At 56.9% G+C, this 24816-nt stretch overlaps 1 protein-coding gene across 7 annotated transcripts in view; it reads left to right on the forward strand.

Moving 5' to 3' along the window:
• The window catches only part of PAX2 (paired box 2), a 92617-nt gene continuing 72487 nt past the window's right edge, over positions 4687 to 24816 (forward strand). Inside the window, exons 1-4 of one of the 7 annotated variants that reach the window (XM_005671388.3) lie at positions 4687 to 5884; positions 16486 to 16596; positions 20005 to 20173; positions 20971 to 21168. In XM_005671388.3, coding sequence (XP_005671445.2) covers positions 5860 to 5884; positions 16486 to 16596; positions 20005 to 20173; positions 20971 to 21168 — 503 coding nt within the window. In that variant the 5' untranslated portion in view covers positions 4687 to 5859. The remainder of the gene's footprint in view (positions 5885 to 16485; positions 16597 to 20004; positions 20174 to 20970; positions 21169 to 24816) is intronic. The other 6 variants (XM_013983669.2, XM_003359329.4, XM_021072681.1 and 3 more) reach the window with 6 other exon arrangements.

Genomic DNA, 24816 nt, shown 5'->3' on the forward strand with positions numbered 1-24816 from the left:
AGCCTCTCTTCCCTGGGTCCTTGCCTCCCTTCGCTCTGGGGCAAGAAGTCCCAGGTGTCCAATGAGCATCCAAGAAAAAGCCGTGTGCCTATTACTTAACCATGGGTTCGGGATGATCCCACCACCACCACCAAAATCTGTTGTTTCCAGGAGCAGATACTCTTGTGCGCCCGACGCCCTGGAACTTAGCTTGTAGTCGGGTTCTGTGCCGACCTGACCTAGAGCGCGGAGTGCGCAGGCAGCACTCCCCGCCGGGACCTCCCGGGTCTGAGGCCCCAGAGCTTGAGCCCTGGCCGCCGCGGGGCGCGCTTCCACTGCCGAGCAACAAAAGCGTTTGCTCTTTTGGGTTGCTTTTATTTTCTTTATTCTTTTGTCCCCTCCTTCTTAATCTCCCCTCTCGCTCTTTTTCTTCCCTAACTTTCCTTTTCTATCCTCCTTTTCACTTTCTTTTCGTTCTCTTTTCTTTATTATTCTCTTAGTCCTTTTCTGTATCTTCCTCTTGTACTTTGGGCCCCTGTCTGCCTCTGGGTCCCTGTCTTTCTTTGGGTCTCCCTTCCCGGACCCTTCGTTCTCCCTGCGCTAGGGTTGCACCATCTCCATGCATCATTCTTCCTGACTCTGCCGCCTCTTTCTCACTTTTTCGTTCTCTCGGCGGCCCCAGTCTGGCAGGCTCGGGTCCGGCTGGCTCCCCCGCCGCCGCCGCAGTGATTTATTCTCATCACTCTGAGGAATCAGGTGCTGAACTGAGCCCCGGAACGAGGGAACAGATTTCTCCCAGGAAGGGTTTTTGTGAACTAAACGATGCTAATTATCGAGTGGGGGACGCGCCGCCCGAGGAGGGGAGGCGCGCCTAGCCCAGCGCGCCGGGCGAGGAGAGAGGCCGGGGCCGGACCGCAGCCCTCCCAGGCCACCTCCGCTGCGCCTCTTGCCCTGGCTTTCGCCTTTCCCTGGGAACTTTCCCGTCTGAGTTAACTATTAACCGCTGGCGAGAGGCAATTTTCTTAGGAATTTCAGCGATTTCCTTTTCGCGGTGGAGGCAGATTAACATGCAAATGGTGAGATGCTCGGCTTGAGTCTGTGCGCGGGTGAGGATGCCTCTGCCCCTCCAAAGAGTGTCCTTCGCGACGGCGGAAAACTACAGCCCCGCCATCCCCCTCCCCCGCCCGTGCCGGCGCACGAAGCCGTGACCGAGCCAGTACCCGGCTGGTGCCCGGAGTGAAGGTGGAAAAAGCCGAGCGCCTGGAGCTCGGGGGCGGGGTTGAGGGGGGAGCTTAACCGGGCACAGCCACCCGAGGAGCCCGCGACCCACACAGCCTGGTCCCTACTCGGAGCCCAGCACGTGGGGACGCCCTTGGAGAGACTGGCAAACGCGGGGGAAAGCCCTTTTCTGCCTGCAGAAACTCCAAGACAGTGTCTCGCGTCCTCCCCCGCCGCCACAGCCGAGCACCCCCGCCCCACGCGCACACACACCCTGCCCTGGCTTGTGGTCGCGGCAAACTTTGTCAAAGTTGAGCTGCTGGGCACAGACGCCTCGCCTTTTCCTCCTTTCATCTCTTGCCCGGGCGCTCTTCCTGGAGCAGGACAGAAGGAGGTTCTCGGCCTCTGGCCTTAGGAGAGAACAGTATGGGAAAGTCCGAGCCTCGCCTGGCTAGGACGTTAGCCTCTGACCGCCCGCCACGCCGCCCGGAAATCCAGTGCGGTCCACGGCGGGAGGCTGATTGTTGCGGCGGCCAGGCTTGGCTAGAGCCCTGGCGGAGAGCCGCGTCGCTGCCGGGGTCGGGCCTTCTCGGGGCGCCAGGCCCAGGCCCTCACTATTGCGTCGGGCCCGGCTGGGCTTGGGACCCCGGTTCAGGGTTGCCAGCCGCTCGCCAAGCCATCCTCCCTGCACCCTCAGCTTTTCTAGCAGACTTCGCTCCAGCCCTCGCCCCGGGTTAGCTCTCGCCCCCGCCCACCTCGCCGGCTCCGTCTCTGGCGGGGCTGCCTCTGTCTCTCTGGCTCTCCCTGTCTCTCTGTCTCTGTCTCTCTTGTTTGTTTCAACGCGCGGACACTGATTGCGCCTTATGAAGTTCTAACTGGTTTTGTGTCAGGAAGATCTTTCTCGCTGCTACCCAGCCTGGCGTGACGGATTAAACATCAACTAGTTAAATAAAAATTAATATCAACTGCCTCCTAACTTCTAATGTCATGTTGTTTATAACTAATGAACTGATTAGGGGATAAACACATCACGGAGACATTCGGCTCTCCTGCCTGGGATCTGCAGCCACCCGGTGCCCAGTCCCCAGCACGGCCTGCCAGCTGCCAGGCCAAGAGGAAGGCGGGGGCTGGAGGGGCTGCCAGTTCCCCGGCTTGCTCCTCTGCCTACCTTGTTCCTTTTCTCTGTCTCTTTCCCTTCCCCTGTACCTTTTCTTTTCTCAGCCCCTCCGCTTTTCTCCTTCTTTCCTCTTCCTTCCTTCCTGCCTTTCTTCCTTCTTTCCTTTCTTTCTCTGCAAAGATCAGTCCATCAGACTGACTCCAACTTGTGTTTGTCTATCTGTCTCTCTCTCTCTTCTCTCTGATAGTCTGGGCCCCAAACCCGTTTTTCTCTATGAGAGTCCCTGTCTCTCTCTTCCCACTTCTCCACCCTCATTTGGCTTCCTTCCTCCCCCAGCACAGAGTGTAATGATTAAAAGCATCTTTTCGACTGGGCTTCTGCCCTGCTACAAAGCAAGAGGCCGCAACCTCTCCCTCAGCACCTTGGGAAAGACTGACACCACCTTCCCAGTTATTTAGGGGGAAAGAGAGGGCGCGGGAATACGTGAGGGTGTGTTTTCTATTTCTCCTCTATTTAATCTGGAAGGGGAAGGAGAAAATAAGTGATTTTTAAAACTTTCACCTTTCCTCTTGTCCCAGAAGCAATTAATACAGGTTCGAGTGCTAAATTTAATTTTCAAGGAAAGAAAAACTGCTCTAGTGTCCTTCCTCCAGGGGCTTCAGAGCCCTCTCCACACACCTCCACCTCCCCAGCTAGCTCCAGCCTGACCTGAGCAGGCCTCTACAGGGCCCTTCCTCTAAAGACACTTGCACCAAATCACAATTGTCATCATGACAGCAATAAGGCAGGGGAGCGAGTAATCACAGACCTGGCCCCGAAGATTTTTTTTTTTCCCTAAGAAGCCACAACGTTTTAACTTGGTTTGCCCTGGACCGCAGGGTCTGACAAGACAATAACAACAGAAAAAGCTTTTAAAACCAATTTAGCACACGTGAAAATGTAATTCTAATGAAGAATCAATAGGCTGGCGGATCATTTTTCCTGGGACTCCTTGGAGAACCTGAGAGAGAGTTTCAATCAATGGGGCGGGCAATGAGCACCAGGGCCCTGCGAAGCAGTGTGGGACAGGGATGAGGGCTGGAAGACAAAGGGAAGCAGAACCTGAGGGAGGAGGCTGGAGGGAAGCTGAGGCACAGGGCTGCCCTTTGACTGACACGGCTTTGCAGGCTCCAAAAGTGCCAGAGCCAAGAGCTGAGAGAGCTCCTTCCTCCTCTTGGTCCCTCTGGTATGCAGACAGGCTGCTTAGCACAATGGCCTCAGCTGCCTTCCCCTGGGCCTAGGCCCCAGCCCTGGCACTGCCCCAACCCTGGGCCCTGTGTTCAGGTAACTGTGACGAGCTGGCTCAGGAGCAGGCAGTATGTGAATGTCCCCAGTTCAAAACGCCTGGTTCCCCAGTGGGTGCCTCTCTGCTCTGTGTGTGTGTGAAATGCTGGGTCTCAGTTCCTGTCTCTGAAAACACAGGCATGAAAGAGCAAAGAATGTGTCTGTGATCAATCACACTTCACATTTTATCAATCACTTCACACAAGTTTCTCAAGAGAAACCTGTGAGAAGAGCAAGGATTCTAACCACTATTTTAGAGAAGGGGTAACAAAGGCACAAAGAGCAGTACAGTGACGGTGTGACCCAGCAGGTCATGGCCCATGTGTGTGACTGGGTGTGGTTCTGAGTGGGTGACAGAGGCTAACTATGTGTGTGAACATCTCACGTGTGTATAATGGAGTAACCACATGAGAATGTGTGTATGTGTGAGTGTGTGACTAGGTTTTCATATATGTATATTGCACTCCCATCCTTGTCCTTAGGGGTGGTGGTGTGTGTATAACAAAAAGAAAAAAAATTTCTTTTTACTTTTAAGTTTCTATGCTCTTAGGTTGAAAATTCACTGATTTGGAAAAAAAAAAAAAGGAAATGAAACACCAGTAAAGTCTGATGTTTTAAATCACAATATTGGTAAGATGGTAATCTGGCCATGATTTTCCTGAAAGAATAGGGGTTCGTGTTCCTGTAGGATGATTTTTTTAAATTGCACTTGGGAAACCATGATATAGATTTTGCCTCTGGGCTCTTGTGCCCCTCCAGCCTCCTGTCCCTAGATGTACACTCTTTCTGGAAGAACTTCAGATGAAGTATCCGGGACTCCAGTGAAGAGCTTCTGTTTCTAACCTAAGTGGGTTCAGTAGGCCCTGTGGACCTGGGTCCTGACCCTTGCTGTGGCCCCCCCACCCCCACCCCCACCCTCACCCCCATCCCGCCTGGACACTGGGGCTTACCCAGCACTTTGCTTGCCAGCCTCCCCGTGTCTCAGTGTTACTTCATCAGGGTGAGCAAGCCTATGTGCAAGTGAGTGGGGTTACAATGTGAGTCAAAGAGAAAGGGGTCATGAGTAGAAGCAGTGCTTGAGAGCTGCGTGAGTGTGTAAGAAGGAGTGCAAGACGGTGTGTGTGAGCTAAGTGGTGTGTGAGGTTTGAGGGAAAACTTTGACAAAGGTGTGAGAGATGTAAATTCCAGATTGGGGGAGCACAAAGCGCAAGTCGGTCTTTGACCAGGGATGAAAGCACGAGTGTGCTTGGAGAGGGTGTGAGTCTCAAGGTCCAAGAGACTTGCAGTGAGAGGACCAGGAGCCTGTGGAATCCTCTGGTTCAAAGAGGCGGGCATGTGAGCGTGGCCTGAGCTGGGAGAGAGCTGGTCATTCTCCCTTTCCTCGGGGCCTGTGTTATCTCCTTAAGGCAAAGGGGCCAGGACTTTTTCCTTTTTTTTTTAAGAAGGAAGGAAGGGAGGGATCAAAGAAAGAAGGAAGGAAGGGAGGGAGGGAGGAAGGAGGGGAGGGAGGGAGGAAGGAAGAAAAAGAGACAGAAGGAAGGAAAAGGAAGAAAAAATATTTAAATTTATTTGGAGCAGGAGAGGCTTGTGAGGGGTTTAGTGAGCAGTTCCACTATGTATTGGTGACAGGGCACAGCTATGTGGCCCGAAAGAAAGTTGGGGTGTGTCTGAAGGAATCTTGGAAACTGGGGCTGAGACCCGGGGGTGTGTGGCAGGCTGGAGGAGAGAGAGCGTAAGATGGGGCGAGCGCGCAGGAAGGGACACAGCACAAAGTTGGGGAACGCGTAAGAGTGGAGACGCCCCTGCGTGTAAGGCGGTCGACTGACTGGGAGCGAGTGACAGTGAAGAAGAGGGGGTGGGGTGAGAGGCTGTGCCGGCTTCTAGGCTGGGATTCGGTCTCCGGGCGCCTGCGGCGGCGGCGCGGTGGTGGCTCGCCTACGGCTGGCTCGGGGCCCGGGTGGGTGTGCACGCGTGTGCGCGGGGCGGAGAGCCCGGGCTCCCGGGCGCGTGGCTGTGCCTCGGCGCGGCCGGCTGGGTGAGCGCGGGCGCGAGCGGAGCGCACGGCGGAGGCGGCGGGCAGCCCGGGTTATCTGAGCCGCTCGGTCTTGGGTGGCTGCGCCCAGATCTCCGGGCGGCGGCGGCCAAGGCGAGACGCGCTGTCGGGCCGCTGCGGAGCCAAGAAGCGAGACCCAGGCCCTGACGGCAGCGGCGGGGAGCAGAGCATGGAACAGCGCGCGGGCCGGGCAGGTAAGAGCCGGGAGGAAGGTCCCTTTGGCGCCACAGGCAAGAGGGGTGACCGAGGGGGATGGGGGCGGCCGAGCCGAGGGACTCCATCCGTCTTTCATGCCGTGCTTGCCCCGTGGGCGGTAGGCCTGGGGACTCGGGCTCTTCGGCCTTTTTCCCACTGCTGAGGCCTCCTGGCCTTCCCTACCAATGTCCACCAAATCGACTAAAAACTTTCCACCCAGAAAACCCGAGTTTTACAACTTCTCCTGGTCTCTTTGCAGAACCTGGCTTTTCCTTTCTGTTGTCGTTTTTGGACTCCATCTTTCCACTTTCCTCAGTGTGGAAATATTTTGCCCAACTTCCTCCAAGTTGGGAGGACCGGGAAGGCCTTAGTTTCTAGTGGGGATGGAGTGTGGGGGTCTGTGCAGGTGTGCTAGTGAGTGGGGACGTGCTCTGTGCACACGTCTGTGTGCACACTTGTGAGGGTCTTGTGTATTTGAGTGTGAACCAAAGTATAAGCACCGGTGTAGATAACACGTGTGGAGAGAAGGCCACTCCCCAAATAAACACCTCAAAGGAGGCCTGGGGCAAGGGGAGGGATGGCTGGCCCCAGGGGACCCAGAGGAGAATCAGAAGCTGCTTACCCAAAGGGCTAAGGGAATGGAGGGCTGCACTGGAGCCATCCCTCCTTCTCTTTCTCCCTCTCTCTCTCTCTCCCCCCATCCCCTACCTCCAGGCCTGCCAACTCCCCTTGTCTGCCCACTAGGTGTCCTGGTGTAGCAAAGGGGTGGTAAGCCAGGGACACAAGTTTAGTTTTAGGTTGTGGGGAGGAAGAGGGTTGCATCAGGTTCCCAAGAGCTTTTCAAATAAGGCCACAGAGGTCAAGGACTAACTCCAGGCCCTTTTTGCCTCACTCCTCTCCTTCCCCAAATCACCTTCCTCCCCTCCTACCCTACCCTCATCCCCCACCAACTCAGGTTCTAGTTCTTTCAGCTGGTAATTCAGTTTCCACCCTCAGCACTGCCTTTCCTGTAGCTTCTTGGCCTAGTCCCTGGGCTGCCTCTATTTCCCCTGGGGGGGCCTTGTCCCCACTGGAGAACCTGGGCCCCCAGGAGTGTCAACTGTGGCCTCCAGGGCTTTTAGGGCTCTGGGCCACCCCTCTGCACCAGAGGTTTAAGTAGGGAGATCAATAGCAAACAGTTGTAATGATCTAATTAATTATGGCAAAATTAAAAGCGAGTACAAAATCAATCTCTGATGGTGTTGAAGATGGAATTCAATTGAGAGCCCATCTGTGCACCCCCTCGACCGTATAAATATGCAGCCCAAGGACAGACCTAATGGCTGGGCCTTCCTGAGAACCTCTTTCCGCCTTTCTTCCTCTCCTGCACAGGGCTTGTCTCTCTCTCATTCTGTCTGAATCTATTTATTTTGCCTCCTGCTGGCTCCTGCCCCCACCCCTCCTTCCTTCCCCATCCTGTCTGCTCAGGCTCCCGACACTCCCACTTTTCCATTTTGCCTCTTGGAAGGTGGCTCTCCCTGCCTGGTGTGGGGACCGGATTCCCAGTCCCAGCAAAGCTCCCATTTGATGCAGCCTGTCTCCCTCCCCAGCACCGCAGGGAAGAAGGCAGAGTGGTGGGGGCCGTTCTGGAGCACCTGTCAGGGCCCTCATCCAAGTTGCCTGGTGTGAGGGACACTCCACAAGGGACGACGGTGCAGACCCAGGGGCGCCTGCGCCTACCTGCGTCTGCCCGGGGAGCGGCTCTCTCGGCTCTTGGGCCCGGCGGCCAGCCGGGAGGATGGCAGCGTGCGGCACAGCATTTCCCTTCCCCCCTTTCCCGACTTTTGCCTGGGCGGGAATCACACTCTCACCGCTTCAGCTTGGGGAAGGGTGAGGGGGGAGCTGCGGACTTGGGCTGGAGGCAGGGCTGGATCCGAGAGAAGGAAACCGCTGTTCCTTCCAAGCTGCCTTCTCTTTCTCTTTTCACCGCCCCTCCGGCTCCTCGGCCCTCACCATCTTCTTACCCACGTCTGGCGGTGCACTGCTCCCCCTGGACCCCGCATCCCCTAGAGGGCCCCTGCACTGCTTTGGCCCCATCCAGCTAGTTCAAAATGAAAATGACATGCACCCGAGCGAGCCAGCTCAGTGGACGCCCTGGCGCAACCGCCGCAGCCGGGTTTGCGAAGGAAGCGGGTTTTATTTAGTCTTACGGAGCCTGTTCCAGAACAGCAAAGACCATCAGGAAAACGCAAGCGAAGGGGGAAGGGGAGAGAATCAGCTACCAGGTCAGTTGTGGTCTTTGACTATCGAGGCCTCAACTCCTAAAATCCTGAAAAGGAGTCCTTTTTGTTTTCTTTTTGATGTCCTTCCTTTTACTCCACTGGTGTGTTCCAGCTGTCCCTATGGCTCCCTGTCCCTGGTCCCCTGCCTCTCCCTCCTGGGACCTTGAGCCCACACTAAGTTCCCAGGGATCTCTCTGCACAGGGAGACCCCTCCCACTCCCCATAGTCCTGCAGCCGCCCGCTGGGCCCTCAGGCCTGGGGGAGACACAGCCCCACGCCTCCCCGCCCTCTTTTGCCAGGCCTCCTCACCCTATTATTAATTGCTGTGTTGACCTGCAGGATTGATTGGCGGCCCCGCTGGAAGAGGCTGCGGAGGCCTTGGCCTCGGTTGCAGCCTCGGCTGAGAGCAGAGGGAGGAGGGGGAGGTGCTGATATGGGTCCTGAGCTCCTATCTCAGCCCTGCCTGGGACACAGCTGTTGCCTAGACACCCACTCCACCCCCCTCACACACACCTTTACACACCCTCACAACATTCAGACACTCACACGATCCCTTCACCCCCAAAGAGACACATCAGAAATTCTCCTTAACTGATTTAGAAATTGAAAGAGGCTCCTTCCCTCCATTAGACAGTTACTTCACTATTTGTTATCCTCGGGTCTAGACCTCATGGCTGGCCAGTCCAGACGTAGCCGGGCGAACTACTGCGACCTGGGCTTTTTTACCACCGAGATTTCCTTTGCCTCTTTTCCCCCTAGGGACAGTTGCAGAAAGTTAAGAAATAATCTTGGATGCGGGTGGCCCTTAAAGTCACAAATCAAAGCACTTTTTTCCAGAAAGATCCCTCGCCCTGACTCTTGAGGGATTCATTTCAACTCTTTTGTTTCAAGTTCGGGGGATGGATGGCTCTGAACCGCGAAGGGTGGAGGGCGGAGGTTTGCAGCCGCCTGGGGCAGGGCTCTAACCGGACAGCGAAGTCTCTCCCCCTTCCCACCCCTCCCCCTTCCCACCCCTCCCCCACATGCCTAAACCCTATCGGGCGCGTGTACACACACACACACACACACACACACACACACACACACACACTGCCCCATCCCAGGCCACAGGCCCGCGGGCCAGGAACCTAAGCGAGGTTGAGCCCCCGGGAAGTCCCGGCTCCAGGCTGGGGTGGGAGGAGGCAGCAGAAGTAGGCGAACCTCGGCCGGTCTCCAGAGAGACCCCTCTACCTCGGTTCTCTCCCCGTCTCACCAGCCCCTCTCCTCCACGATCCCAACTTCCCTTCGCTCCAGTCCTTTGTCTCTGGCGACTCCGGCGCAGAGCAGCCTGTCCCCCCTCTGGGCGGCCCTGCCCCTCGCTTCCAGTTTGGCTGGCGGGGCTCCCCCTGCCTTACCCGCTCCCGGCTCTGGCGCGTTCTCCGCCTGCTCCTCACATCCGCACAGCTGCTGAGAGAGGAGGCAGAGAGGGCGGTCGCGCCGCGGACCGATCCGAGAGAGATTTGGTGCTTGCTCGCAACTCCAGGAAAACTCAGCCCGCCGGGGCTCTCCCGCCCCTCTCCAACTACTCCGCAGCGCCAAGGAGCCGCGCGCCCGCGCCCGCGCTGGCCCCTGCCTTTCCTCGTGCATTGGCGGTGGTTATTTCGCGTCCCCTGGTCTGCCCAGCATCTGAAGTTGAACTCCGCCCGCCCTGTATTCCGTCCCCTTTCGGCTGCCCCTGGCCACCGCCTGCCTCCTTCCTCCGCACCCCCCTTCCTTGCAGTGGCGGTGGAGGGTGGCGGTGGAGGGTAGCGCTGGGGACGTCCGAAGCCCGCCGGCACCTCTCCCTCCATCAGCCAAGACCTGGCTGAGAAAAGGGTTAATCCTTGCTCCCTACGGACCCTCAGCCTCATTGGGATCCTCTCACCTTTGGGACGAAGGGAAGAGGCAGTTGGCCAGGTGGAGACCTCGACTTTGCCCAAAGCAGCCTCTTCAGGCCTTCCAGAGATAGATGCTTTCACAGGTCCCTCAGCACCCCTTTCACGGCTCTTTCTTATTCTGTTCTCTCCCCTCTTCCACACCTCTCCCCACCTCTCATCTCCACTCTGGCTTGGGCAGGTTGACTGAAGGTCCTGGGAGGACCAACTTTCTTTGTTTGGAACCAAACTGGAAGGGGATTTCCTTTCCCAAGTCTCTACCAACAGTCCTGCTCCTCCCAATGGTTGTGGCCCAAAGGGGACTGCATCAATTAACCTGGCTGTCCAGGGAGGGGTGCTATTTAACTGATCCTCTAGCAGGCATGGTGGTGCCGTGGGCTGAGGGGCACAGGAAGAAGTGGGAATGGAAGAACGGCGGGAAAGAGAGAGGGGGCAGAGTGATAAACAAGGACAGGGTGTGGTAGTCAACAGAAGGAAACAAAAAATCCGAAGAGGAGGAACACAGGAAGGAAGGCAGCAAGGAATCCTCTAGTTAACTTTATAGGGTAGAAGTTGGATGGAAAAACCACCCCTTGCCCCGCCTACATGCCCAAATTCTTCCTTTTCCTCTTTGTGCAAGGTTACGACGGGTTCAGAAAGTTATGCACTCCTTCCTTAACCTACCATAGAAATGTTTGGTTTTTAGAAAGCTTTCCTATTGGCCAGCTCCATGGAGAGGCAAAACAGGTGTAAACATCCCTATTTTACAGGTAAGAAAACTAAGGTTCAGAGAGGCAAAGGGATGGCTCTTGCTCCTTCCCTGGGCTTTGGTGTGAGTGGCCCCTTTAGCCGTGCAGAGATCCATAAGTGTAGGGGGAGGAAGGGTGTGTCCAGGTATGAGCCCGGAGTGCCAGGGCCTCATTGGGCCTCTTGCCCCCCACCTCCTCCTGGCTAGTTTCTGTCGGATAGAGCCCTCCCCTCTCACCCTATAGACTTGCTGGCCCAGTGTCTCCTGGGTTGACAAATTTTTTTTGGCTCCTGAGTCCGAGGGCCCACCGGCAGCAGCCACCTGACAGGCCCGTGCCACTAAGAGGCCGCTTTGGTGGCCAAGTGGCTTGCATTGTCGTTTCCCCTCAATGGGGCTGCGAAGGGCTGGCAGGTCGCTAGGACCGATTGTGAAGAGCAGCCGGGTTAAAGGGGGAGGGGCCGGGAGGAAAAAGGCGCAGCACGTGCGCGGGGCCTTCACAGGACCCACAGACCCGGAGCGGGGGGAGCAGGCGGGGCCGGCTGGGAGTCAGGCCCCCTGGGCTTCATGCAGGGAACCCAAATATTGGGAACAAAAGCAGGAAAAGAAGAGTGAGAGCAGAGGGAGGGAGGGAGCAAGGGGAGTAGCGAGGAAGCAGAAATTAGGGGGTCTTAGATGAAAAAAAAAAAAAGAAAGTAGCTTTAGGGGGAATGTGCCGTGGAGTGTGAAATTGCAGCCCATGGTGCTCCATATTGTACCAGAAGCTCTTCCAAAAAAAAAAAAAAAAAAAAAACACCATCCTCCAACGTGACCAGAGGGCTAGGAAGGGGGAGGGGCGGGGAGAGAATGGGGAGGAGGAGGAGGGGAAAGGGCCGGGCTGGAGCCGATCTGGCCAGGCTGGAGACGGGGCCAGGGTGCAGGCTCCGTCTTCTTGGGACCTGGTTGTAGAGGGGATGCACCCCTGGGTACGCGCAGGGACCCTGGGGGCGAGTGGGCCGAGGCTGTCTGGGACTTGGATTGTCAGATGAACTTTTTTTTCTTCTCTGTTTCTTTTGTGTGCGTGCGTGCGTGCGTGTGTGTGTGTGTGTGTGTGTGTGTGTGTGTGTGATGGTGGCAACTTCCAAAACTGGGATTAATTCAGAAAAGGAGCCTGGCTGCCGAGCTTCTGTGCTACTGTACCCTCCTCTCTTCCCTCCTCCGTTTCTGCTTTTCTTCCCTTTGGACTAGTTTCTCCCCCCTTGGTTCTAAACAGCTTTTCCCCCCTGAACTTTAATGCATTTAATTTGGTCCACGCTGTGGGGAGCATTTCCTAGGGAGATACATTTAATTTCGGAATTTCTAATCCCCTCCCTCAGAGCCCTGGCCCGGGTTCCCCTTTCCACTCCCCAGGTGGTAGAAGGAGGAAGGCTGGCCCAGGCTCTGGGGGAGGGGCATGACTGGGAAGCTCCTGGGACCCCCGGGACCCCCCCCTCCAAGGCTCTGCAACCCCACTGCAGTTGAGCCGCCTTCCCAGACTGCTCGAGGTCAGGAGCCTGGGCCCCAGGTCAGGGCCCAGCCTGCAGAGGGGAGGCAGCCAAGCCTCTGCCTTTCCTTGCTCAGGCAGAGAGCGCTGGGCCAGGGAACGAAAAGATGGAAAAAGGAGCAGAAGGATCACACAGGGAGAGGGTGCAAATGGGAGCATCGGACAGGGTTCGTGCCATACTTCACTTAAAGCATTGCCCAGAAATGCAATTGGGAGCTCAGGGTGCTAATCGTGCTCGAGTTGGCTTGGGGCACCTTTACGTGTTTATACTGGGGGGGGGGGAGAGGAGCTCAATAGGGATCACCACTTCCTGGACCCCAACGCCCGACAGAGCAGGCCTGGGATGGCCGGAGAGCCAGGCAGCTAGAGCTCAGCAGCAAGGAAGGAGGCAAGGGCAGGGGCACCGGGCACCAGGCGAGCCTGGCAGGCAAGGGAGCACAGAGAAGGCGAAAGGACGGAGATCCACAAGGAAGATTTATTGGGCAGATCAGATGCACAGAGGCAGCTAATGAAGCAAATCCCGAGATGGGTATCAGAGCAACTCCCCAAAAGTTTATTTGCCTTTAAATTTCCGCAGGGAGGCGGGCGCCTTGTTTGAAGTGTAAATGCCCCTAGGTTGGGGGGTGGAAGGGCCGCTTTGAAAACACCAGAGAGAAAAGGTTCATTTAGAGGCAGACGGGAAAAGCAACCAACCCTGACAGGTCGGAGCCCGGGTTGTGTTTGGGGTTGGGTTGTTTTCTTTCTTTCTCTTTCTCTTTCTTTTCCTCTTTCCTCTTCTTTCTTCTTCCCCCCTTTCCCTTTCTGGCTTTTTTTTTTTTCTCCTCTACTAAAATCAGAAGAAGAAGAAGAAAGGGAAGAACAGAAAAGGGAGCATCAGTGGGAGAGGCCAGCACCTCTGAAGAGAAATCTGTGAGCCAGCCCTTCAGCCTGGAGCCCTGGGAGAAGGCAGAGTCTTGGCTAAAAGGGTTTCTAATCATCAGGGAGCATTTCTCTTTGATTTCTCAAAAACCATGATCAGGCTGGAGCCAAGGAGGAAGCTGCCAGGGGCTGGCTTGGAGGAGGTTGTGTGTCCATGGAGCAGTGCTGGGAAAAGTGTCCCAGGAGTAGGGGAGAGTAGGATTCTGGATTCTTAGGGGCTACCTGAGAATTGGACTGTCATGGAAAGGTCTTCACTCCTCAGGGGGTACATGAGGAATATAGGTGTGTGAGTGCAACTTTCAACACACTTTGTGCATTAAGTCCCATTCTGTACAAAACATGAACATCTCTCCTGCCTGGCATGTAAATACACCTATTATCTGCACCCACGCTTCATAGTATGTGTAACCTTGGGGTATGTCTAGCTGGTTCTAGAAAAATCTGTGAGTCTGGTGTGTGGACAGGCGTTCCGCCTAAAGTCCTGCTTTCCAAGAGTTCAGACTTCCTAAGGCAATTTCCTAGACAAACATGTGGAGACCTGGGGCAAATGACTTCTTTAGTTCTGAGCTGCTCTCAGTAAGGACCCTTCCTCTTCATGCCATCCCCTCGCCCCAGTCCGGGGTTCATTACCTTTCTGAAAGGAGCCCAAAGCCGTACTACTTGAGAGCCCCTTCCTCCCAGGCCCGGGAGCCTTTTCCTTCAGGCTGCCGGAACTGTTTTCCTTTTTCGCTCCCAACACCAAGTTAGTGCGTGTTCGTGGGGCTGTGAGGCCAAAGCAAACCCGGGAGCGCCATCTGCAGGTCTAGAAAGGAAGAGACTGACCTTCGGGGCTGGCCCCAGAGCCTTCCACCTCCTGCCCAAGGGAAACAGCTTGGCTGCCCAGGGGTAGTAGGGGTGGGGGCTGGGGGAGAGGGGGCAAGGGGGGGAGGGCATTTTTTCCTTCCAGAAGTTACTCCGCAGATGGCTTAGGCGGATTGGGCTCCGAAGGATCCAGGAAGAAGGGCAAATGCCAGGATCCCAGCAGATCTGGCCCCGCTAATGAGTGCCAGGCTGGGAACCCCGTCGGGCTGAACCTGTCCCGGGCCCCGCCCGAGGAAGAAGGGCGCTCTGAAAACCCGGGTGCAAGAGGCCCTGTAGGAGTTTCCTCCTGGCTGAGTCGGGCGCGTTCAGCTCCCAACCTAGCTGCTGCCTAGGCTCCGGCCAGAGGGACAGTGGCGCGAGTCCGCGGCGCTTCGGAGAACGCCAGGCTCGGCAGGCAGAGGCCAGAGGAGTCGCCTCAAGTCCGGGCGTCAGGAGCACTGCGCCGGCTTCCCAGAGCTGCCCTCTCGCAGACCCAGGAAGCGGGAGGGAGGGAGCGAAGGAGGGAGAGAGAGTTAAAACATCAGCTGAAGTGCCAAGATGATTTATGAGACGAGGGAAAATATTTCATAAAGATCTCCCGGATATTCTGTACTTAACCAGTTAGGAGACAAAGGGCTTCTCCTGCCTGGTGTGTGCGAAAGGACCTGAGCGAGAGAGGGAGCGAGTGCGGACCAGGGCTGCGGAGGCTGGGCGGGCGGCTCCGGGCAGGAGCGGGGGCCGGCCAAGCGCGCAGAGCCTCCTGCGCGAGCTCCGGATCCGCCAAGCTGGCAGCGGGCGGCGCTCAGCCTCGTTCTCAGCCTCTTCTCCCCAGCCGGGGAGAACGAGCCGAGCCTCGGTCTCCCGCGTTCTCTGCCGCTAGCGACCAGGGGTTCTGCACCGTCTCCCCGAGCCCCCCTCCCCGGGCACCCGAAGGTCCAGGAGTTGAGGCTCCGGGGCTATCCCTCAGTCTGCTGGGTCCCACTGAGGCAGGTGGGTCTCCACTGAGGCAGGTGGGTCTCCACCGGAGGTCTCAAGCTCGATGCTAATCGAGCGTTCTGGGCTGTTCAGACCCCGTGAGGCAAAGGGACGAGGGAAGCCCTGCGCGCAGCCGCGCGTGGGACAGGAGAGGACAAACTACCGGGCACTTTGCCCCGGAATGAGAATTGGGGGTGCGTGGGTGGGAAGGTACCTCAGGAGGGAAAGGCGAAAGGGAAGGACCAGAGAGAGGAAGGAAGAACCAGGAGGAACGGAAGGGAACTCAGAACTGCGAATGGGGGCGGGGGGCAGGGGGGAGAGGACTGGGGAGCGGACTGAGCTTGGGGCCCCGTGGCTCATGCGGGCACTGGCCAGTGGATGGCAGGGCTGGGTGAGTTGGGACCGCGAGCCGGCTTCCGAGCGTGGCGCGCTCCGCGGCCCTGTGTCGTTGCCTGAATATTCATTAGACTGGTCGCTCTTTATCCTTATCTAACGTTTATCTTATCGGCGAGTTTCGTTTCTTAGTGTAGTTTTAATCCGGGCTCCCCTTCCCCCTCCCCTGGCCCGCTCCCCTCCCTCCCTCTTCCTTCGCCCGGTGCTCCCTCCCTCCCTCCCTCCCGTTTCCCCCTCCCCTGCCCTCCCCTCGCCGGCACCGGAGTGACAGGCGCGGGGCCCTCCTCGCCGAAGCTCGGGGCTCCGGCGCTGGCGAATCACAGAGTGGTGGAATCTATTGCCTTTGTCTGACAAGTCATCCATCTCCCAGCGCGGGGAGGGGGAGGGGGTCTGGAGGGGGCTTTGCAGCTTTTAGAGAGACACACACCGGGAGCCGAGGCTCCAGTCTCCGGCCGAGTCTTCTCGCAAAAGCAACCCACCTGGGGCCAGTCCAGTGCTGCGGCGCCGCTCGGCTCCCTCCCACCCTCCCGGCCGTTCGGCCGCGGTGGCGCGCGCCTGCCTTTTCCGGGGGCGGGGGTCCGGCTCGCGCTCTCCCCTCCCGAAGGCGCCAGCTCGGACATCCCGAGGATTGCTACTTCTTTGCCAACTTCGCCAACTCACCGGCACTTGGAGCGGCTCGGCTCCCCACCCGGCGCCCTCGGGCCGCCTCTGTTTCCTCGCCTGCTCCGACCGCCGCCTCTGGATGACCGGGTTCCAGGGGAGCTGAGCGAGCCGTCTCCCCCACCCAGCCTCAGCCCTGGCCGCAGCTGCGGCGCCCGCCATGCGCCCCCAGGTCCCCCCGGCCCGGCCTGCCGCCCTAGGGCCGTTCTGCTGATCGCCCAGCCCCGCGCCCCGACGGTGGGAAGTTGCGGTCGCTGAGGTTGCAAGCTTCGGCCGGCCCGGGAGGAGTCCCCGCGGGGAGCGCAGCGCGGCGCCCCCCGCCCCCGAGCGCCCCACCGCAGCCGGGCGCCCGCTCACCGCCCCCCCCCCACCGTCCCTCCCTTTTCTCCTCAAGTCCTGAAGTTGAGTTTGAGAGGCGACACGGCGGCGGCGGCCGCGCTGCTCCCGCTCCTCTGCCTCCCCATGGATATGCACTGCAAAGCAGACCCCTTCTCCGCGATGCACCGTGAGTACCGGCGCCCGGCTCCTGTCCCAGCTCGGGGCTCCCCCGTCCCACCCGGACCCGTTTGGGCGCACCCCTGGCCCCCTGCGCTCAGGTCCCATCTTGGAGGCCACCCTAGCTTCTCCCGGTCCCCCTTTCGTTCTTCCGGTTTCCCTCATTTCCCAGTGTGTCTAAAGCCCCCAGTTTCTCTCCCTTCTGTCTTCTGTCACCCATACTTCTTCTACCTGCCTTCCTACCTTCCCTGGTGCCCTTCACCTTCCTTCCTTCCACCTGCTTCTTAGGTCGTGACCCTGGCTTCAGCCTCCCTATTCCCTTCCTAGCCACCCTCTTGCCCAGAGGGCTAATGGGCAGGCAGTTTTCAGGGTTTTGCGTTGTGTTTTCTATCTTCTCTCTCTTTCTCAGTTTGCCTACCCCTCTTCCCTCCCCTCATCTCTACCTTTCTCGAACTTAGAGTGCGGTTGTCCTGGAGGAGACTTCTAGTAGTGGGCTGTCTCAGTGTCAGGACAATCAGGCAGAAGAGTGTGGGGGTGGGGTGCCCCCTTCCGACCCTCTGCTCCCAGCATCTCCCGACCCTGCCAGCCTAGCCAAGGCTTCTTGGGGGCTGGTTTGAACTACTTCCTTCCTCTTCTTTTCTTTCCTACCTCCCTTCCCTCTCCTTTCCTTCTCTTTTCTTGGAGTTGAGAGTCTGAGATTGGCAGGAGTGGTCATCTTTCTCTTCCTCTCCCTGGGAGATGCTCTAAAAACAAAGAAGGGTTCCAAGGAGAAATCCAAGTCAGTGAGAGATCGCATAGAGAAGCCTTCCAGGCAGTCCCTGGGCAGAGCAAAGCTCTGCTTCTAGTTCTGGAGCCTCCTTGATGGCTTCCCACTCCCTGGTAAGGATGGTCCAGCCAGTAACCTAGCCAGGAGGTAGAAAAAGAGGGAGAAAAGGAGTGGGGGGGGGAGAACAAAAGGAAAGCAAATGCCAAAGCTGGAGAGAAAGAGAGAGAAATCAAAACAAGAGAAAGGAAAGAAAAGCAAGAAAACCGAAAGGCTGTTTCAAGGGGAAAAAAAGAAGATGAGAAAAGAAATGAAAAATAGGAAAAGAGAATTATTTTGATGAAATTTGGATTTAAGTCTAGTCATATGTCTTTAGCTTGGAAAACAGTTCAGAGATCTTTTTGCTGGCTTTTTTTTTTTTAAGGCAAATAGATTCTAAACAGAAACCTTGTCCTCCTCTGTGGATTAATAATTAAGGATGATTTGTAACTTTTCACAGGGAAACTTTTTAGACCTGGCTTGGATCTGTGCTTCAGACAAGAGAGCCCAGGAGGGACAGCTGTATTTTTCTTTAAACATATATTTAGTGTATATATAGGAGAGCTTTAAAAAAAGATACTCCTGGAATAAAATATATTTCCCTACTAATTTCCAAGCACAGGAAATCCGAGCCAGGGACCTCCGGCTACCGGCTGCCGCAGGTCTCCTAGAGCCGAGGCTAAGATCCTGGCTGCTTTTCGGAGGGACTGAAACCGGGTCCCACGCTGTCTTCGCCCAGCCCGCCGGCCTCTGCTGTCCGCTCTCCTCTCTTGATGATTCCGCCGGGATCTACTGAGTCCTGACTGCCCGCTGGGTGTCACTTCGAAACCCAAAGGGGAGCCAGGCGAGCTGAAGGTGGTCGGAGGAAGGAAGAGAGCAGGATTCAGGCTGGCAAGCGGGCGGACTGGCCGGGAAGCAGCGGCAGCCAGAGCCGGCGCCTGCGGCAGAGGCGCATTCCAGGCCCGACTCGGCGCCAGCTCTCGGCCCCAGCCCTGGACTCCCATCGTGCCACCTTCCCATCCCCACCCCAGAGACTGGGGTCGAGGGACCGGGCCCGGAGCCCGGGGAGGCTGAATTATTCATCTTTAATCTGCCCGCAGCTGCCGCCTTTTCATACCGGTAACGCGAGTTCTCTCGGGGCCTAAATTATTGATGGTCGGATTTGGAGGGGGGGAGGGGTGAGGAGTGGGGCTAGAGATGGGGAGACTCGCATGGATGGGGGGTAGAACAAGAGGTCTTGCCTCCCCCAGCCTCTAGATCAGAGGCCTCTCCCCAGGGGTTTTGCCGGCCCCTATTCTTGGTTCCCCACAAAGGGACCGGAGGGAAACAAGCAGGACACAAATGTCCCCGCTTTCTCCGAAAGTCACCTGAGGCCAGCAGGACAGGGGCTGCAGTCCAGTAGGACTCTGCTGCTAGAACTCTGCGCTTGGATTGCTCAGTAAATGCGGCTGCAGATTGATGGCTCTGGGTGCAGGATTTCTAGACTATTGTAAGCCAGAGAGAACGGGGCGCCTGGCAGCACCCTCAGACCTGGCATCTGGTGACCACCTCGGCTTTGAGGTTGTGAGCCTGTGCTGGAGTCAGGCTGGAGACCCAACGCCCTCCTCTTGCCCAGGAGAGCAAACGCCCTTGCTGCCAGGTATTCTGGTTGGCTGCCGAGGTCCAAAAGGTTGGAGGGACGTGCGCTGGCTCGGGCTGTCTGCACAGGGTACCCCATGAGCCTTCAACCTGCCTGGGCGACCTGCATCATGTGTCCTGGAGGTGGTGGGCCCCAAGCCCCCCCACGCAGCGCAGCAGGCGGGCGAACTCAAGCAGTCTGCGTTCTGTGGCTGCTACCGGGCACCTCTCTGCTCTCCACTACCTCCCTGTCTCCAAGCGCGGCAGACGCTGGGCCCCTGCCTCTTCTGCCTTCCCTCCTCCACTTGGCTTTCTTTGAACTTTAGACACAAGGGAGGTGAAGGGGAAATATGGCTCCCCAAATATCTAAAGATAGAAAACATAAAGGAAAGGAAAACAACCAAAAACACATGGAAAGAGGTAGGAAAACTCCAACTGAGATTTAAAATAAATACAAGGAAAGAGGTAGGGCACAAAGGGGGAGAATGTCAGGGACTTGGCCCTTCTCTGTGCTTGGAGCCCTTGGGTACAGAGTCGACCAGACCCAAACACCCCAAAATCACCGCCTCCAAGCACGCTCTGGCAACTCCCTCTTGCCTGCGGCTCAGGCGGGATCCTGCATCGCGCAGATTCCTCTCCTCTCTTTCCTGCATTCTTTCCTGCCGGCATGAATTCCCGCTTTGCTGTTTTTCCGCGTCTTCTTCCTTTTCGCTTCCCCATTCCTTCCTGCACTTTCTCCCTGGCGTCGCACCAGTCTTCAAGCCGTGTCCTTTCCTAGCTCTCCGCCCAGCATCTGTGCTTCTGCGTCTCTACGGCCCCAGCGGGTCCCAATTCCCAATCCTCCGCGTTGTGGTTGGGCAGCCATCGTTCTCTCGCGAGTCCCAGAACCTGCCCTGTCGCCCTGCCTGTTCCCTTCGCACGTCCTGGGCCGCGGACCCTGACTAATGGCCGGTCCCTGCTGTGTGTGGGGTGTTGTGTTTTTTTCTTGTCTCTCCCCAGCAGGGCACGGGGGTGTGAACCAGCTCGGGGGGGTGTTTGTGAACGGCAGGCCCCTGCCCGACGTGGTGAGGCAGCGCATCGTGGAGCTGGCCCACCAGGGTGTGCGGCCCTGCGACATCTCCCGGCAGCTGCGGGTCAGCCACGGCTGTGTCAGCAAAATCCTGGGCAGGTGAGGGCCTCCGAGCTGCCCCTGGGAGACGCCCTGGCTCCTTCCTCGGCTGGATGGCCCTGGGTCTCCAGCCGAGGGCTTGGCTAAAACTAGAGGTGGCCAGCGGGTAAGGGAGATCCCTGAGTGCGGGTATTTGGAGAGTCACTCCTTTTGGAGAAGGCGCTCAGGTGGTGACTGCAACCCCAGGCGCAAGGGTAGAGCAGAGCCATCCAGCGCCAGCCCAGCTCCAGGGTCCTCACTTGGGGGATAGCCTGATTCTGATCTTTGGAAGGGGAAAGACGGCTCTTTCCTTCAGAAGGGGGCATTGAAGGAATAGGGTGGGAGGTAAAAATGGGTCCCTGAGAGGAGAAAATTGGCTTGGGGAGGTAGAAGGATGGTCCCTGTTCCCACAGGGGCTCTGTGCTCAGTGAAAAGGGGCTGGAGTGGTATCTTAGCCCTGGTCCAGCCGCGAGGCCTCCAAGAGCTGATCCTCCTGCTCTTCCCAAATGAAAAGCCAGGCTTCTGCTCCCAGGGTACCTAGTCCAGCTGACGTGTGCGCATCCCCTGGTTTGACCACCTCCTGGGAGGGAGCGGTCCTGTTGCCCTCCCTCCCATTCTCCGTTCTCCGTTCTCCGTTCTCTGCTGCGGCCCTGCCCTAGCCACACGGACTCTGGAAGCTGGCTCGGACCGGCTGGGCCTTTCCCTTCGCTCTGCTGCCTCGGGCGGGAGAGTGGCTCAGCGGCTCCGGAGCCCGCAGCCCCCCGCTGTCCCTGCCACTGCCTGCCTCTTGCTGACCCCCGCCGGCCTTCCCGGCGCAGGTACTACGAGACCGGCAGCATCAAGCCTGGCGTGATCGGCGGCTCCAAGCCCAAAGTGGCAACGCCCAAAGTTGTGGACAAGATTGCTGAATACAAGCGACAGAACCCTACTATGTTCGCCTGGGAGATCCGGGACAGGCTCCTGGCAGAGGGCATCTGTGACAACGACACGGTACCCAGCGTCTCTTCCATCAACAGGTGAGCAAGCCACACGGGGCTGCAGGGTGGGGTGCCAGCGTCCCGAACCAGCCCAGCAGATCTGGTCTCCGCTGCTCTTTCTCCAGCTTCCGCCCTTGCTTCCCACTCCCCATCCCCAAGTCCTTTGGGAGGGGACCTGGAAGGCAGAGAGAGGCAGACAGAGCTCAGGGCTGGGTATTCCCTGCCAGGCTTCTCCCGCCGGCATCCTGGAAATGAATCCAAGTGTTTGTGGTAATTAAGACTCCAAGATTACGCGCCTCGGTATCTAGAGACAATCACAGCCCACAGCCGAAGCCTTTAAAATGACCAGTGCCTATTCATCACCTCCAAAGAGACTTCCCTTTCTACCGGCATGCTCCCTTCCCCAGGGGCAGCTGCCTCTCCTGGCTCCCCTACCCTCCCTGCCCACTCCCACAGAGCTGACCTCCTGGAAGCCCAGCCTCGCTGGCCTGCTCCACACAAATTTCTGGCCTCCTCGCACCAGTATCCGGGCCGCAGAGCAAACGCCAGCCCCCAGCCAGCAATGGGCAGGGAGTAGAGAAGCTGGACCAAGAGTGGGATGCCAGGTTGGGAGGGAGAACCCTGGACCCTAAGGCTAAACTTAAGGAGATGCCTCCAATCACTAAGATGCCAGAGTCCAGGACGAAGGCTGTGCTGATGACAGGCTTAGGCACATGGGACAACTTGATACATAGTAGCACCAAATAGTCGGTTCCTGAGCCACTCCAGCGTGTTCCCTGGGACAAGTGCACATGCCAAGGGCGTGTCCCCTGCCAGTGTGCACATGTAGGGGGCACCCACGTAAAAATAGCACATGGACACAGGAACCCAGGATGGCTTCCACGTCACAGAACTATACAACCCCACATGGGCAGAGGCCCTGTGCAAGTTTCAGACAGTTTTGGTTGGCTTTTCAACCCCTGCCCCTACCCCGCCCCCTGCATTTTAAGACAAATCCTCAAATGAGAAGGTTGAGGGTTTCATACCCTTGTTTTTCTTTACACCCTTCTTAGGCTCATTATGAGGATAACTAATAATTCAGGTGATGCCTTTTTCTGAAACTGGCATCAGGTATCAAGGGTTTTTTTTTTTAATATTTTGCAAATGATATGGAATTATCCCAAATCGTCCTGAAAACAGCAGGTAAAATTAGCTGGTAGAATGTACCTTGGCTAAAAGAAGATTCCCTCTGCCACACTCGTGCTGTAACGTACTGCGAGGCGACCCCAGAAATTATCCCAGTGTGTGCCATCTGTATTAAAATGGTTATTCAGTTATGAACAGGGTAACATAATACTGATCAGCTAATTATACACCCTCCGAAAACCCTCCAGCTCCCTGGGCCTGGCTCAGCTAGGTATTGAAAACACTGCAGCTTGACATTCAGACACCCTCCGAAGGAGCTGGAGAAAGACTCCGGGTTGGTTGGGGAGAGGAATGAGTCTTTTGCATTTAAAAGCCAGAGGAGGAGGCTGGGGAAGCTTAGAGGCTGGAGCCAGAGTGGTGGTTCAGATGCCTCGCCTTCTCTCAGCCTCTAGGCTGGCTGCTGGTTCTGGAAGTGAGTTAGAACTAAGGTCATGGGAGGAGAGCAGCCCTGCCGAGGAGTAATGTTGCTGGGGCTGAGGGCTGGTGTTCTGGAGAAAATGCTTGTGCAGAAATGCTTGTGGTCAGTGATAGGATTTTCAAGCCCTTGGAGGAACCCGAGACGTATGTGGTTAAGGCCATTTGCTTCTCTTGACATGTGGAGGATTGGAGCAGTTGAGGCAGATGTGGCAGCAGACCCCTTGTCTAGCACCCCCTCTCTCCCTCCTCTCCCAACATTGTCTGAGATGTTTGGGGAGGCTGACTTATGCCAAAGTTTGGGAATGCTCTTATCCTGAAAAACCACAGAGAGCAAGGGACAGGTGACCCTAGGCTCAAACTCCGGGGGAGGAACATTCACCAGAACTGGGAGAAAGAGGAGTGAGCCAAGGGGGTGGGAGTGGGAGAAAGAGCGGCCTCGGCTTGACAGCTCTGACAGCAGCAGACTCTGCTCGGTGTGGAGCCCTACCACCAAGGGGCACAGAGGCTTCCATTGGGTGTGGAGAAACAGCCTTCCGTGGGCAGGTGTTGCTGGAGATGGCAAGGGAGTGGGAGGAGAGGCACGGGGAAGCCACCCGCAGCATGGGCAGCCAGCCCTGGGGCTGCAGCTGGGCTTCCCGGCTTGCTCAGTCAACAAGGCGCAGCTCAGGGTAGTCTCCATTTGGCTTTGGGATGGAATCCTACCGTGGCCCATGTTTTGGAAAGAATTCTGGGGCTTCCCAGTGTGCTGCCGAGCTGGGTCCCTCGCTTCGTCCCTCTAGCTGCTTTGCCCTGAAGGGAGATGGTTTATCTGAGATGCATTGCTTCACCGGAAAGCCTGCTAAAAGCGGGATTTCTGCAGGCGCTGGTGATGCCAGCAACTTTGCGGATTCTCACTCGCTGTAGGAAGAGCCTGGACATTTTCCTCTGTGCAGAGAGTGTGATGCCTCAGGGGCCAGGGTGGTTCTTGAGTTCAGAGCTTTACTGTCGGTGAGGTGCCTATTTGTGGTTAGTACTTTATAACCATCGTGAGGAAGGGTGTGCCTGTGCCGGCCATAGGCAAGAAAGGAAGTCCGTACATGCTTACCCACCTGAGCCAAATCATAAGGGTTTTCATCTTCTTCTCCCCAAAATAGAGGCTGTCACCCACACTTGAAATAAGCTGTTATGGTTATAGACAAAATTGCTTTTCATGCTTTAAAAATGGTTTTGGTTCTCTCCGATCCTGTCGCGAGGTAGGCTTGACCATCCAACTCCCTCCCCCATCGGCAATCCTCATAGATAAACCTCTGGGAGCCAATGGAGTAGGTCAGGGAGGCCTCCCACCGTCACCCTCACCCCCAGAGACTACCGTCAGAGATCTGGAGGGTTGACTAGATTGCTTAGCCTGTGAGATTTATCTGACTAGCTCTTGATATTGGGTTACTGATCGCCAAGCATGGACTTGCCAGCTCTCCAGCTTGTACGCCGCTGCTGTAGAGGGTGGGTGTTTATAAACAGGTGACTTGAGATTGAAACCTGGTGTGGGAAATGGCCCAGAGGCAGGAGGGGGTGAAGGGAGCTCCACACTCCTTAAAGGGGGAAAAGTCACCTAGTTACACTGCTGAGCAATTGGCTAGGCAAGAAGGAGTTTCCTGATGATATGCCAAAGTCTTCAGGTTTGGCTCTTGCTCTGGGCAGGGAATATAGCTCCTTTGAAAGCACAGGCGCAAATTCCAGATGGAGTCTGGGGTTCCTGAAGATCCCTTGAGGGCACTGTCTTGGACTGAGCTGGCAAGAAGGCCATTACTTTCTTAACTTTTTCTGCCTGCCCTACACTTTTTGGGGATCAAGGTATTCCCAGCTCCTAGATCTTTCGAGTGGACGCTTCCAGAGTCAGTTTCCAACTGAGCACCTTCTTCCCACACCCTCTCTTAGCCTGTTTGTCTCTAAGTGAGCATATTTATTCTCCCAGCAGTGGCAGTGCTGGCTTCAAGAGGGCTCCAGCCCCAGGGCTGTTAGAGAACTCCATCTTGTGTCTTCATCAGAGGCTTGGCATTGGGCTGGCAGTGGTCTAGCTGTTCCTTCAAAGACCTTTCCATGTGAGCT

The sequence above is a fragment of the Sus scrofa genome, chromosome 14 (assembly GCF_000003025.6).
Source record: "Sus scrofa isolate TJ Tabasco breed Duroc chromosome 14, Sscrofa11.1, whole genome shotgun sequence".
Taxonomy (NCBI): domain Eukaryota; kingdom Metazoa; phylum Chordata; class Mammalia; order Artiodactyla; family Suidae; genus Sus; species Sus scrofa.